This window comes from Tiliqua scincoides, chromosome 2 (genome assembly GCF_035046505.1).
Source record: "Tiliqua scincoides isolate rTilSci1 chromosome 2, rTilSci1.hap2, whole genome shotgun sequence".
Classification (NCBI taxonomy): Eukaryota; Metazoa; Chordata; class Lepidosauria; order Squamata; family Scincidae; genus Tiliqua; species Tiliqua scincoides.
In genome coordinates, this window is record NC_089822.1 from 198,737,243 (window position 1) to 198,753,186 (window position 15,944).

At 41.5% G+C, this 15,944-nt stretch overlaps 1 protein-coding gene across 3 annotated transcripts in view; it reads right to left on the reverse strand.

Annotated features, from left to right (window-relative positions):
• Positions 1-15,944, reverse strand: part of EBF1 (EBF transcription factor 1) — a 428,598-nt gene that overhangs the window by 39,041 nt on the left and 373,613 nt on the right. For all 3 annotated transcript variants that reach the window (XM_066618280.1, XM_066618279.1, XM_066618277.1), the window contains exon 11: positions 13,642-13,730. In XM_066618280.1, coding sequence (XP_066474377.1) covers positions 13,642-13,730 — 89 coding nt within the window. The remainder of the gene's footprint in view (positions 1-13,641; positions 13,731-15,944) is intronic.

Consider the following 15,944-nt stretch of genomic DNA (forward strand, 5'->3'; position numbering starts at 1 on the left):
CTAAAAATTGGCTTGCAGTACTTTGTGACACTAGATCTGGCACACTCACTCAAAGCCCAAGGAGCAACTTTAAGTCAAGGAATGATGCCAAGAGCTAAAACATTTGAGAACAGCTATACCTGTGGGGGGGGGGGGGGGGTTTGGTGTTTTTCTTTTTTTCTTTTTTTTGCAATAGGCCATGTTGATGATGAATCTGTTACAAGGATGGAAAAATCCAGCCTGGTGGAGCTCTTCCATCCTACTAGCTCTCTCTTGTACCAGTTTCTTTCCTCCCCATTTTCTAAAATATGTGCTTTTTCTGTATAATAAAAGTTGTAGGAGGGGAGAAAGGAGGAAAAATGGCCACCAAGACATCTGGTTAAAGTTTTCAGCTTTTTGCAGTGAGGGCTTCTGACCATGCCTGGACTTCCCAGCCCTTGAAACTGTAGTATTTCATCATTTGGTCAACAAGGCAGGAATAATAAATAAAAATCACAGTTTCCAGAGATGTCAAAGCAGACGCTGCACATGATCAAAACTAAGGCTGAGCTGAAAGTTCTCAACTGTGCTTTTTCAATTCAAAGAGGAGAATTTGGGGTGTGGATATACAAGTTTCACAAATGCCCCATTGGCTCAGATATTTTTTACTCTTTCCCACCAACTCTTTGTGGCTCTGGTGGCAGTAGTGAACATGCTCCCTGCTTCTACTGAGTTATTTTTCTTCTCTCTCCCCTCCCCCCCGCCAGATATGAGAGTGAGGACAGGAGGTTTTCCCCCTTTGGTTTCAAATGTTATTTTATCTACCAATCTCACTGGTTATACAGCACAGTCATGAACACAATTCAGACCATGGCAACGCTCCTTGGCTGAGAACAGCTAAACAAGGCAAACAGTACAATCCTATGTGTGTCTACTCAGAAGTAAGTCTCATTGCGTTCAATGGGGCTTGTTCTCCGGAAAGTGTGTATAGGATTGCTGCCTAATTTAAATTTCCTCTTGCATTGTTGCAGCTGCTGAAAACAATTAGAGAGATTATGCAGGCTAAATGTAGTAAGTGCAAGCAGCAACAAACAGTGAAGAAACTCCTTGAGAGTTGTTTCCTATATACCACTAAGTGAATCGACTGGATTGAGATTTATATGTAATCATGTAAACGATAGGTGAAAGGCTCAATATAAAGCCAAAACTATCTTTCTTTAATATGCTACCGAGCAATAATCTCTGATGGTATATATGTTCTATATATAGACCAATTGTCATATTAGATTCTTGTGCGCACTCCCTGTAGGAACAAAGAGAAAACCACGTTAGAAGCCCAGCGTGATCAAGAGATACCAAGTGATCTGGCATCTACCTATATGTTTATCATTAAACTTCACATTTTTCAGAGACACTAAAACAATCTGATTACAGCTGGAATAATTAATCAGAGCATTAGTCTCAGATTAAGTGTGTGCAAAAATATATTTACTGTTGTAAACAACACACCCAGGCCTCTAGAATAAGGAAATGTTATTTTGTGTTTCAAACAATAACTAATCTTTTCTATTTTGTTCAGAAAAATTGCTATCTTCATTAAACAGCCCCCCCCCCAACAGTATATTGAGCTACAAGCCACCACAACAGTTACCTGACACTGATCAATTAATGAGTTAAAGGCAAGACTAAACTGAACTTGGCTGATGTATCTCCAAACCTATGGGGATTTAAGTCACTTTAAGCTAAGTATCTCAGGTACTGTTTTTGGTACACAGTATCACAGCAGGATGGGAATTAATGCCCAAAAAGCAAGAATCTTTAAAAATGGGATGCTTATCGGAGATATCTATTTCTTTGTAACAATCACAGCCCAATCTTAACCCTCACTGGAACAGGCTGGCCAGGTGGCCTGCCTGGAGTACAGCATGGAACTGGGGCTGGCTGCGGTGCAATTCGGAGTAAGGGGAATTAATTCCCCTTGCCCCATGTCATATGGCAGCTGCCCCAATGGAGCTACTCAGGAGGTGGCTAGGATCTGGCCTAAGTGCCGGATCCTCTCCCCTCCTAGGGCCAGTTCATTCACTGGATTGCCCCTTGCCCGCTCTTCCCCCCACCCAGGACATCCCTGTTCCACCCTACCCAAACCCCTGCAATGGCCTAGGGAGGCTAGCACAAACCTACCTCTTCCCAGCGGTGCAGAGGCCGGATTCGGCCTCTGCAGGCTGGCACGTTTCCTTGCACTGGCCCAGCCAACTCACAAATAAAAGCTTCTTCAAATATGTTAGAAGCAGGAAACCCGCCAGAGAAGCGGTTGGCCCTCTGGATGGTGAGGGAGGGAAAGGGGAGATAAAAGGAGACTTAGAGATGGCAGAGAAATTAAATGAGTTCTTTGCATCTGTCTTCACGGCAGAAGACCTCGGGCAGATACCGCTGCCCGAACGGCCCCTTCTGACCGAGGAGTTAAGTCAGATAGAGGTTAAAAGAGAAGATGTTTCAGACCTCATTGATAAATTAAAGATCAATAAGTCACCGGGCCCTGATGGCATACACCCAAGGGTTATTAAGGAATTGAAGAATGAAGTTGCAGATCTCTTGACTAAGGTATGCAACTTGTCCCTCAAAACGGCCACAGTGCCAGAAGATTGGAGGATAGCAAATGTCACGCCTATTTTTAAAAAGGGAAAGAGGGGGGACCCGGGAAACTATAGGCCGGTCAGCCTAACATCTATACCGGGTAAGATGGTGGAATGCCTCATCAAAGATAGGATCTCAAAACACATAGACGAACAGGCCTTGCTGAGGGAGAGTCAGCATGGCTTCTGTAAGGGTAAGTCTTGCCTCACAAACCTTATAGAATTCTTTGAAAAGGTCAACAGGCATGTGGATGCGGGAGAACCCGTGGACATTATATATCTGGACTTTCAGAAGGCGTTTGACACGGTCCCTCACCAAAGGTTACTGAAAAAACTCCACAGTCAGGGAATTAGAGGACAGGTCCTCTCCTGGATTGAGAACTGGTTGGAGGCCAGGAAGCAGAGAGTGGGTGTCAATGGGCAATTTTCACAATGGAGAGAGGTGAAAAGCGGTGTGCCCCAAGGATCTGTCCTGGGACCGGTGCTTTTCAACCTCTTCATAAATGACCTGGAGACAGGGTTGAGCAGTGAAGTGGCTAAGTTTGCAGATGACACCAAACTTTTCCGAGTGGTAAAGACCAGAAGTGATTGTGAGGAGCTCCAGAAGGATCTCTCCAGACTGGCAGAATGGGCAGCAAAATGGCAGATGCGCTTCAATGTCAGTAAGTGTAAAGTCATGCACATTGGGGCAAAAAATCAAAACTTCACATATAGGCTGATGGGTTCTGAGCTGTCTGTGACAGATCAGGAGAGAGATCTTGGGGTGGTGGTGGACAGGTCGATGAAAGTGTCGACACAATGTGCGGCAGCAGTGAAGAAGGCCAATTCTATGCTTGGGATCATTAGGAAGGGTATTGAGAACAAAACGGTTAGTATTATAATGCCGTTGTACAAATCTATGGTAAGGCCACACCTGGAGTATTGTGTCCAGTTCTGGTCGCCGCATCTCAAAAAAGACATAGTGGAAATGGAAAAGGTGCAAAAGAGAGCGACTAAGATGATTACGGGGCTGGGGCACCTTCCTTATGAGGAAAGGCTACGGCGTTTGGGCCTCTTCAGCCTAGAAAAGAGACGCCTGAGGGGGGACATGATTGAGACATACAAAATTATGCAGGGGATGGACAGAGTGGATAGGGAGATGCTCTTTACACTCTCACATAATACCAGAACCAGGGGACATCCACTAAAATTGAGTGTTGGGCGGGTTAGGACAGACAAAAGAAAATATTTCTTTACTCAGCGCGTGGTCGGTCTGTGGAACTCCTTGCCACAGGATGTGGTGCTGGCGTCTAGCCTAGACGCCTTTAAAAGGGGATTGGACAAGTTTCTGGAGGAAAAATCCATTATGGGGTACAAGCCATGATGTGTATGCGCAACCTCCTGATTTTAGGAATGGGTTAAGTCAGAATGCCAGATGTAGGGGAGAGCACCAGGATGAGGTCTCTTGTTATCTGGTGTGCTCCCTGGGGCATTTGGTGGGCCGCTGTGAGATACAGGAAGCTGGACTAGATGGGCCTATGGCCTGATCCAGTGGGGCTGTTCTTATGTTCTTATGTTCTTAAGTTGTCGTAGATGCGCCTTTTGGCATGTTTGTGACAGTACTGGGCCAGCACAAGGGACTTGCACAGGTCCAGAGAGCACTCAGGATTGCGATCTAAAGAGCTCTGGATGTAGACCATGAGAAAAGAAAGAATAATATCATGGTCTAAAGGGATTTTTTAAAAATTTGATTATACAGGCCTTTGAATCAGCTATGTAAGCTTTTTTACCACCTCTTTCCAACATAAAAAGAAACTTAAACTTACTTTGCCTAACTTTATTCACAACTCCCATATCAAAAGATCTGTATCTCTCAATCTTCCCATTAGACAAACTAAAACACCAGATCAAAGCAACCACTGATAAACATCACAAAAAGCCACTTGAAAGATAGTTTATTTTATTCATAATGCAATGAACATAATACACGCTATACCAGAGGACTTGAACAGGTGGGTCAAAATCCAGAAGCGGACCGCAAGCCAGCCTCAGGTGGGTTGCGGAAGTGCTGTTTCCGGAAGCGCTTGCTTCCAGAAGTGCTGCTGCCACTATTTTGTCTGGAGGCACAGTCCTGTTCCATTTGAACAGTACCCAGGGATAGGAATCCTAGATAGGACCCTAGACATTTTGATTTTCATGTGGTTGCTTTGGTAAAGCTCCCCACCATCTTTAATGGGCCCCCTCAGTCACTCATATACTCTCTCACAGCACTCCTTCAGCCCAGGTCTGCTTCCTCTTTCTCTTCCTTCATCTTTTGTAACTGATTGCCCACTGAGCTATGCCACTCTTTGCCTCTTCACTCCTTTTTGGAAGGAAAGAAGGGGCAGAGGACACATTGGCCACCTAATGAGAAATGAACAGGACAAGGAGGACAAATTATGGCAGTCTAGCAGTTGACTTGCTCACCGACTGGTCAATCAGCATGCTTCCCATATCATGCCATAACAGGTGCAGCATGAGTGCTTGCTACCACTGTGGATGCTCATGAGTTATCTGTTGCTGCCAATGAGGCAGGTGTCAGCACTGTCCTTGCATGCATCCATCTGACAGGACAGAGTAGATGTGGTATAACAGAAGCATTTGCCAAGGAACTGATATGAAGGAATGGGGTGGTAGGTGCATGGGCTTTTAAAAGCAGGGTCCATGTTGGAGGTTGGAGTTGGAGATGGATTTCAGCTCTTGACAAGTTGAAGACCACTGTATTAGACTATTCAAGAGTGGTTTAAGGAGCCAACAAATGTGGATGCTCCTGATAGCATCCATCTACTCAACTAATTGTTGCTTCTCAACCAATTTTATCCTGATGGGTACCAGTTTAATGCTTGGCAGACATCTAGAACTGTCATCTAGTGTTCTTCAGCCTGCGAGTCACCATCCCAATGGGGTTATAAAGCCTCATTTGGAGGGTCGTGGCAACTTTTGAAAGCCTGTGCAAGAGAGGGCTCAGATCCAATCTAATTATGGTACTGTCATATTAAACTGAGTTCTTGATATAATTCTGCGCAGTCTCTTCTTGCTATCTTGCCCCGCAGATCCTAATCAGGTTGCTACCTAGCAGGGTTGTTGTGAAAACACAAGACGTAGGGGGAAATGGGGCAGGCGGGGTGGGAGGTGGATTGATCGGGTCCCAGGAGGGGGTTTGGGATTGGTGGTGAGTCCCCAATCTCATAGTTTTTAAATTTATTGATTTGGGGTTGTGGCATGAAAAAGATTGAAGGCCATTGACCTATAGATTCCATTTATTCCTCCATATCACTGTTCAGCTATGGCTCTGTATTGATATTTGCAGAGAATTAAAACTATCAATGCAATACCTAAATTGCTTGTTGCCCACCCATAGACATTCTAAAACAAAAGGAGTGTAATTAGAATAGATTGTGCAGCATGCATCTGGCTCCAGCTTGTATTTGTTGCTCTGCTTTATTTATGATAAATCACTAAGCATGAGTGCTTCAGTGGAAGGGAGATGTTGTGCTTCATGTCTCCAAAGAGCAACAGAGCACCATCACGTGACTGGGGTCTGAATTTCAATTCTAGCCAGCGCACAGTTGAGCTGAATCGTATTTGGCACAATGCAGAGTACAAGTGAGCCACTAAATGGCTGATTTACTAAATTATTATTGGATGAGCCTTTGCAGTTCTGAGGGAAAGTGCATCTCTTCATGGTGTGTTCAAATTGTTCTGTGTTTAAATATTCAGCATGAGGCTAATGTGAACTGATGAAGTGAGACTACAAACATTCACTTTCAATATAGGCAGAGAGACAGAGATGCAACATATCATGTGGCCTGCGGAGGTGAAAATGATTTATATTTAAGGATGTTGCTGCCTACTTCCATTACTTTAAGGTGCTCTTAATTAGCCTGGTGTTTGAATGAGTAATTCAGGACACAGCAGAGAGGGAGACAGGCACACACACACACAGCCCACCAGGTTTGCTGTTTACTGAGGCTGCAGAATTCCAACAAGGGCATCTGCTACAAAGCCCAGTGTTACCACAAAGTGTTCTGCTGGCATCATTCAACATCTTGGGCAAAAAAAGGCTTACCTTCTGACAACATTCAAAGCAGCAGTCAACAAATATGTTTGCAGTGTAATGCTGGTTTGTAATTATATGACTTCTGCGAGGAAAAAAAAAAGATAATTTCTTTACTGCCACCTGCTGGAGCTGGCAATAACCCTTTGTCATACTAAAAGAACAAGCATCCTCACTTTAGAGGACAGTTACGGCAAGCATTTAAAAACTGTGATCCAAGATACTTACAGTAGATTAGAATTTTTTTATTGGTACTGTGTTGCCATAACAACATAAAGGCAGCAGATGACTTAAGCTAAGCTTGCAAAGCAAAAGGCTGCTCATCTGGCAGTTAAAATGAATACAGTTCACTTCACAAGTTCCCCATATGGACCCTTAGTGTATGGTAATGAGGATACCATATGGTGAGAAAAGAAATGCACAGAGAACAATTGTGCTCCACTGGATGAATGAACTGGGTAGGAAGTTATGAGAAAACACAGGAGAGAGATTTGTCTGTGTGCTCTCTAGCTCAAGGGTTCTTTCAGAAGGGGGATTCCTCTAGTCTTTCCTTAATCCACTTCTTAATGCGCACATGTAGGGATGTGACAAAGAAGCATATTGAACATTTTGCAACATAATTCATCATAAACTGTCAGCTGTGTTTACAAATCAGCCCAGGATGATCTTCTATATCTGTAATTCTTAAAAGATAAGAGTGCTAAGTTTTAAGACAAAGTGCAGTGAAATTTAAGCACTCCTGACAAGCAGAAACATTAGTGGTAATCATTTTAGAAATGCTTGCATCTTTTTGCATGCATGTTTGCCTGTAAATAACACTAGAATGTATAAGAGCTTTTCAGAGGCAGATGAAAAAATAGAATAAAGACTATTTATATTTTCTAAAAATATAATTGATTGGAATAAGGAAGAGGCATTTATATATATACATGTACACACACACACACACACCCTGTATAGAAACTTGAACTAACCAGATCCTCAACCTGGTTAGACAGCTCGCTAAAGGCTGTAAAGTCAATTTTGTACTACACATGCTTCATAAAAGATGAATATAAATGCATTAGTTAGACACGGTGAGCTAAATTAGAAGGTCAGGCAGGGCTGGAAGGGCTGAAAAATCACACAACCAATGACTGTAATTACTCTTTTTTTAAGTCTATTAAGTGGTGTTGTTCTATCAAGGCTCAGGGGTATAAGACATGAAGTACAAGATAAAGTAATGTGTATTTATTACTCCCACAGGATCAATTTACTAGATATTTTCAGCTCCATAGAGCAAAATACACAAATGCAGCCTTTGTTGCTTTCCTCAAAACTGTGGTGTATGCGTGTGCACACACACACACACACACACACACACACACAGAGAGAGAGAGAGAGAGAGAGAGAGAGAGAGAGAGAGAGAGAGTATATATGTTGTGCACAAATAGAAATTTAAAAATCACTATTCTCAAATGAATGGTTGGCTCAATCCAGTAGGCTCAGGCTTTTGTTTCTGAGCGTGTTTTGGTTTAGACCTGTAGACCAATTCAAATATTATACCACCCACTGAAAAACACTTCCATACAATAATGTTCACAGGGCTGGCAGTAACCTTTTCATGCCACTTAGGGCATGGTTTGGCTCCATCCTATGGAATGTTTCAATATCAGGGCCACATGTTCCTGGAAGTGGCTGGTGCTGGCATAGAAATGTTCCAAGAAATTGGGCCAAACCATTGTGGTAAGCACTAAGCAAACATTTTGTCTGCCTGCATGGAGCACCAACACCCATCATCATTTTTCACTTGATTCTGCAAGGGTGACAAAGCACTGTCACATTAGCTCTGGTTGTTATTTTTTTTTTTTAATTTCTTTTTGCCTTTAGGGGAACATTGTGAAGGTACATTTTAAGAGCTAAGGGGTCTGTGCCATTCTTGTTATCCTTCATATATTAAAGTTTTGCCATAGATTCTAAACTACACCATCTGGTCTAATCATTTGCTGAGTAAACACTGACCCACTTCGAAAACACACTGGAATGTGTACACAGTTCTGCTGACCTTCAAAAGAAAAGGGCTTCTTGCCAGCAATTTGTATCTGGCTCTGCCCTTCAGCTGTCAGAGTGTCACTGTTTCAGAGTTATCCCAGGTTTTGTACTTTGTGTAATATCAAACACCACCATCCTCTCCATAAAATCCAACTGACTTTTAGGAATTTAATGAGATCATCAATTTGTGAATCAAAGGTTTGAGTGAGTATTTGTCCTTTAACATAAAATACTATTGTATACAATATGTATAGTTGGCAACCTTCAGTCTCGGAAGACTATGGTATCGCGCTCTGAAAGGTGGTTCTGGAACAGCGTCTAGTGTGGCTGAAAAGGCCGATTCGGGAGTGACAATCCCTTCCACACTGGGAGCAAGTGCAAGCAACTGGGAATATGTATATTCATTGATATTTTAATAATTTATATTATTATTTATATTCACTTATATTTATAAAATGTATTTATCTTGCTACAGAAGGTACATCTAGAACTACTGTATTACCTGATGACCTATTCTACAGAGAAGACATTTCCACAGTCACACAGGGATCATGAAAGAAAGTCCTTTCAAATTTAGAAGTGATCACTCCTTCCCCTCACCATTAAGGGTCTGTACAGAAAACAGAACTTGGCATATCTTCATTAATAGTTCCCTTTGAAGCAACAGTGTTTCCACATTTGTTCTTCTTCCCTTACACTTCCAAATCATAGGAATTAGTCAGTACTGGCAGCACAAAACATTCCACCTCCTCCCAAAAAACAAAACAAAACAACAATCCTGATTACTTCTAATGACAAGCAACTAACTATTCAACCCAGGTGCAATCCAAAAGATGAACGTCAAGTCAACTTTGAATCTTTTGCGAAATGAACAACTCTCAAAACCATACTGCCATCTACTATCATTAAGAAAGCGAAAACGTTAACAAAGGAGTCTTGAATGTAAACCTAGGTTTTCTCCTGGACTGCATACTCACATTATCTGTTGTTATGAATGATAAATATCAGTGGTGTCACAACAGGAGAGTGGCTGGTGTGGGCTGCACTGGGTGTCATCCTCAGGAGGGGGTGACACCACACCATCCGAGCCACCATTCAGCAATCTTTGGCCTGCTCCGGGCCCAGCTGCTTCACGCTCTTGCCAACGATTGTGTTTCTGCCGCTTGCCAATGAGAACACAAAGTGACTGGGCCTGAAGTGGGCCAAAGATAGCTGCAGAGGTGGTCCAGAGGCTGGCTTATCACATTAAAAGTAACATGATAGCCTGGAAGGTCAGGGGAAACATCACCCCCGAACTTCCAGAATGCCAAGCTCCTGAAGGTAAGCACTGCACAGCATGAAACCCACTCACCCGCATACACCTCTGATGGATATTCATTCATTAGTGCAGTGGTACTCAAACTTTTCTGGCCAGTGGCTCCCTTGACCCCCATGGCTGTTGGCCATGATTCCCCATCATGTTCCTGAGGGCTGGAAGTGACATCATTGCAGAGGAAGTGGCCAGAAATATTAACTATATTAATATTAATTATATTAATCATATCATTAATTAAATGCAGATCTTAAAAATATATTATTAATACACAACAATATACATGCTTTATAAATGATCAGCTGCTGATCACTGTTGGAGACAGGATGCTGGAGTAGGTAGATTTTGTCTGGTCCAGGAGGACTCATTTTTAAACTTTGTAAGCATACCAATAGAATTGTTTTATCAAATGAACTTTGTGAACAACCAGTCTGACCAACATTACACACACACACACACCGTGGACCCCAATCCAACTAGTCATTTCTCCCATCCTCCTTGGATAGGATTGAACCCTTTATTAATTTAATGAAATTAAACTTTTCCAGCAGCTGGTGGGGAAAACAAAAACAGACCATGAAAATATATCAGAGCTGATAAGGGTTTGGTTAGGAAGCTGATTTGTCTCCTATACTAGGAGATGCACAGCTCAAGCCTATGCATGTCTACTCAGAAGTAAGTCCCATTAGAGTCAATGGGGCTTACTCCCAGGAAAGTGTGGATAGGATTGGGCTGGCAATCACTTCATCAATGGCTGAAAAGTATTCCCTTCAAATAGCAAGATTCATCACTTTAAAAATACAGCCTTTCCTCTTCAGTCAAACAACAAGATTAATAAATCACTTTAAAAACAGTACCCTTTTTCTGCTCCTGGCCAAGTAAAGTGTGTGCTTCTCTCTCTGCCCCCCCCCCCTTTGCCAACTGCATGGAAACAACTTTAAGACCTCTGGTGAATGGTAAAATAGGAAACATTTTATTTGGGAAGGGGGAGGAAAGTGGGAAGGTTTGGAGATGGAAAGGGGGGAGTGGAAGAGGGAGGGGTTGAAAAGAGAGATTTCACTTTGATGAGAAGCGATCCCAGGCTGGGAACTAGGAACCAACCAGACAAGGATCAAGCAGAGCTTTGCAAACAACATGCAGTGAACACAGAAGGCGGCAGCCTCGGAGTGGAGGGAGAAGAGGGTGGGGCAGCAGCAGCTACTCTCGTAGCTGACTGAGAGGGAGAGCTGACGGAGACGCAGAGACCAGAAGACGAGCTCATATTCTGCCCAGGGGTGTGACTGTATTGCTGCGAGAGGACATCCTGAGCCTCCCCTTTCAGTTCCTGGCATCTCCCTAATGAGTCGCGCCGCACAGTTTGAATAACACTGCATTAGTGCCACAAATGCAGAAACTGACAGATGCACGTGTTTGCCATATTTTATCAACAAATCTGAAGCTTCAGACCCAATCTTCAAGTTCATCATGGCATACATAAGAGCCTCGCTGGATCAATCCAAAGGCCCACCTAGTCCAGCTTCCTGTATCTCACAGTGGCCTACCAGATGCCTCAGGGAGCACACAAGACAACAAGAGACCTGCATTCTGGTGCTCTCCCTTGCATCTGGCATTCTGAGGTAGCCTAAAACCAGGAGGTTGCTTGTAGCCTGTGATGGACTTTTCGTCTAGAAATTTGTCCAATCCCCATTCATGATTGCAATACAAGAGAAGAGTATATTCACTTATTTATAGATTCAGTATAACCATGGGGCAATAACTAAATTTCTCTCATTATCAATTGTAATCACTCTAGGCCACACAGAAAATGCTGTCATTGTTTCACTTTACTTCACCACAATGTAGTATTATACTGGGACATTATAAGCATGGCATGTAATAGTTCTCTTACACCTTCAACTCTCAGTGCTATGGTACTGTGATAAGAGTTTGTCATTGGCATATTTGTTGTTGTTATTGTTTTTGGTGTTTCCTTGCATCTTTTTGCCAAAGTAGGGTTAGCATCACTATAGAATTGTCACAGTCCAGATTCCAGATATTCAAAACATCTGTGTAATCAATTGTCATAACGTGTTTCCTATGTGATCTCTCACCTACATTATTTGTTCTCCAAAATAATAGCATTTTTAAATGTATCTAAGTATCTGAAAATACAAACATTTTGGAAGTCCTTCAGACTTCCTGAATCAAACAGTTGGTATCACACCAGTTCTTTACATCTAAAGCAACTCATAGTTGCCTTCAGGACAGAGGGAGGAAAAATAAGAAAGTCTAGGGAAATGTAGATACCTTGAAACTGATGACTGATTCAGACATTACACAGAAGGAGAGGTTGTCATTTACTACTTTTCAGAAGCAAGAGTGATGCTTTGTGCCTCTCAGCTCTCTCTGGTTCTATGTAACAAAAGAACAAGCCCAAAGGTTGCATGGGCACACTATGGCTTTTTTTTTTTAAGGTATTGCTTCTTTGACAAATGTAGTAAACTGCCATGAGTCAGACCACTGATCCATCTAGCCCAGTATTATTATACTGATTGGCAAGAAATATCCAGCGTTTCAAACAGGGATCTTTCCCAGTCTTACTTGGAGAGGTTGGAGATCTCCCAGAAGAAACCTTGGTTCTTCTGCATGTAATATAACTAACTGTACCCTAATTGTCATGGGATGGGGAACCTGGAGTCCTTTCAGATTACCCATATTGGAGCTCAAAAGATGCTTATGACTTTTCTGCCTGAGGCTTTTAGGGATTAATATCTCTCCAGTTTTTCCAGTATTTTTCTCACTTCGGCTCATGAAAAATGTCACATACAAACATGACCTAACTGTGGATCAGCAGCAGCTGCTCAACAGGCGTACATAAGGTGACACAGACACATGCCCAATCTCATGATGGTGAGTTTACTCTTTCCTCTTTATGCCCTTTGCGTAGATGTGTAGGTAAAACATCCTGTGTGAAATGGTCTTAGGAGCAAAGGAAACTGAAACACACCTGAGTATTACAGATATTATTGTGAAGGTGGGCAAAAATCCTATATTCTAACTGCTGACGAAGGTACACCACAAAAGTAAACGTCACAAGGAAAACAAACAGCTTATTAGTGCTTTAAGAAGTCCCTTGACATGACTTCACAGCTGAGAACACTTGAATCAGACCATTTCAATAAATTTGTGAACTCTGCTCCTAAGAACACACTGACAATTAAACAGTTAAGACTGAGTCTGAGTCTGAGTCTCTCTCTGTGTGTGTGTGTGTGTGTGTGTGTGTGTGTGTGTGTGAGAATATGTCCATTGAGTCTATCCCCTGACTTCCATACATTGATCAGATTGTCTACACAAACCCTACATATGTTGAAGCTGTATATAGTCAAGTTCTATCATCACGATTTGTACCCTGTAGAACTACAAGTCACGGATTGTGCGTACAGAGACTACACATGTATCATTTGTATACATGCAGGTTCCATACCTACTGGAAGCTTGGAGGTGGGGGAGTAAACATGATCCCCTCTCAACCCTCTATCCATTGATAATATATGGATGTGTTGTCTGATCAGTGCTATGGCTATTCATGAAATAAAATATTGTTGCAAACTTTGTCATTTGAAACCACACACAGACACACGACTTTTGCTGACCTTTGGCAAGCGTTCAGGGTCACCAGGGTGCCTTGGGATGACTTTTTGTAACCTTTGGAAACCGTAATCAATGGTAGGTTCATTCAGAGCTGAAACAAAAAAAATAATTATTATACAATAAGCAGTAAAGCAAGGTGCTTCCTTGGAGAGCGTAATAAATAGTAACACTTTTGAATATCTGGAAATGATCACAGCAACTATCTCATGTCCTGACTAACAGCCCAATCCTATCCACACTTTCCTGGAAGTAAGCCCCATTGACTCTAATGGGACTTACTTCTGAGTAGACATGCATAGGATTGGTCTGTCAATCAGCACTGACTGTGAGGCTGCAGCTCAACCTTGGGGCTAGATGTGAGGCTTTGGTTGAGTATATGTGTCAAAGTGGCAACAATAGTCAAGTCTTAAAACAGCTTTTAAGAAAGAAACAATTATAATCCTGGTTGGATTGATGACATTCATTCAGTAAGTACTTTGCACCCTGTCTTTCAAGTTTTCTACCGTCATAATAGTGGGAAATTCTTTTCAACTGTGCTTCCTCTTGTGTTTCCAGATTCTATTATGATCCTAGTTCATTTCACGTACATTTTCCTTGTGAAGTATACGATGCGCTTTTAAAAAGGAAAACGGGGAAAAAATCCGATTCTGCACCAATTAAAGCTATCATTGGTTGATCTAAACCTGACAAGGCATGAACCATGTAAAGAAACGGAAGGAGGGTCAAGAAATGACTGTGTGTAGCCAGTAGTCACCCTGTTGAACATTTCTGGCAAATAGCGATCACTTTTGTCAAACAGCTAATAGCGCAGGTATGTGTAGCTTAATGACGGGGATATGTTCTGCAAAATGCATTGTTAGGCACACTCATCATTGTGCAAAAAAGAACTACTGGCAGCCAACTAGCACCCCAGTTTTTGGAAATCCCTTCAAGAATGCCTTGCGGCACCATAACAGACACCTGCCGCGAACCACCTAAAGTTGGACTGCAACCCACAGTTTGGGAACTACAACTCCAATATGGGACCACTGCCGCATTGATCGCTGATTGACATGTTATGCAGCGCATACTTGCTAAATATTCATCAGTACTTGCTTTTTATAGAGGGTTCTGAATAGTGACTTGACCAACTTAGAAAGAAAGAAAACACCTCTCTTTTCTCACGTTAGTTTGCTACCAAACCAGCCCAATACACCTTTGATCAGTTGTTTTAAATTTAAACGTGCAATCTAAATTAAACTCAGGAGTTTATAAACAGGTGGCCATATATACACATTTGAAAATCAACTTTGCTTATTGCTCAAAGCACATGTAAAAGAAATGGGATCATCATAATTATTCTGGTAACATTCTGGATTGACTTTGTATTGGTGAAAAATAAATGGATTTCATTTATGGACAGTTGGAGGCTTTTGCAATTATTTTAAATAAGATACGGGTTGAATAAAATTTGTCTAGCATACATGTACAATAATGTGTTCTTCCATTCCCCAATGTCCTACTATACATTTTTTTTTCCATAGATGTAAAAATTTTTTGTATCAATAAGACTTTTTTTTAAAGTTTTAGACTGAGAAGCAGTCAGTATTTGTGTTCTTGACATCTATCCATACATTAAAAACAAAGTTAACACATGCTGTAGTTAAAATGCATTCCCATTACCCTAAATTTCAAAAGTACTATTGAAAGTACTACTGACTTTAAAAAACTGTATTAAATTCAAATAGGTCCCAAGGCTAATGGAAGCAATTTGTGTACCAACCCAAACTGACTGGCCTACTTTTCAAAATACAGGTATGATAATCTCATGGTTTTAAAAGGACATTTAAATTGAAAGACTGTGAATATAGTACATAATTATACCAATAGCACCCTTTAACTTGTCAGCTTGTAAATCTAAAAGGCTATCAATCATTTCTAAAGAGGAAATAAACCTTAAAATTATTTGATTGACTGTGCTTACTTTTTATGTTTAAAAAAAAGAAGAAAGAGAAAAAATGGATTAAAGTGGCCAGAAATCCATTTGCAAAAGTACATTGTTTTACATAGGTGAGTAAAAAGCCAATAATTACACCTCCAAAAGACATCTAAATCAAAGTAAGCATTTTCCCCTCACTTATGTATTTTAAGTTGCGTGGAACTTCAAGTAACTTTTTTATTAAAATACTTTTCCAAATGCAATGCTTATTGAAGTAGCTAATAGAATAGCATTTTCATTTAAGGTAATATAATCATTTTTGCAAATATGAGATTTAAGCCATTTTCTCCTATCTAAACAGTAAACTTTCAACCTGTCTCTTGTGTG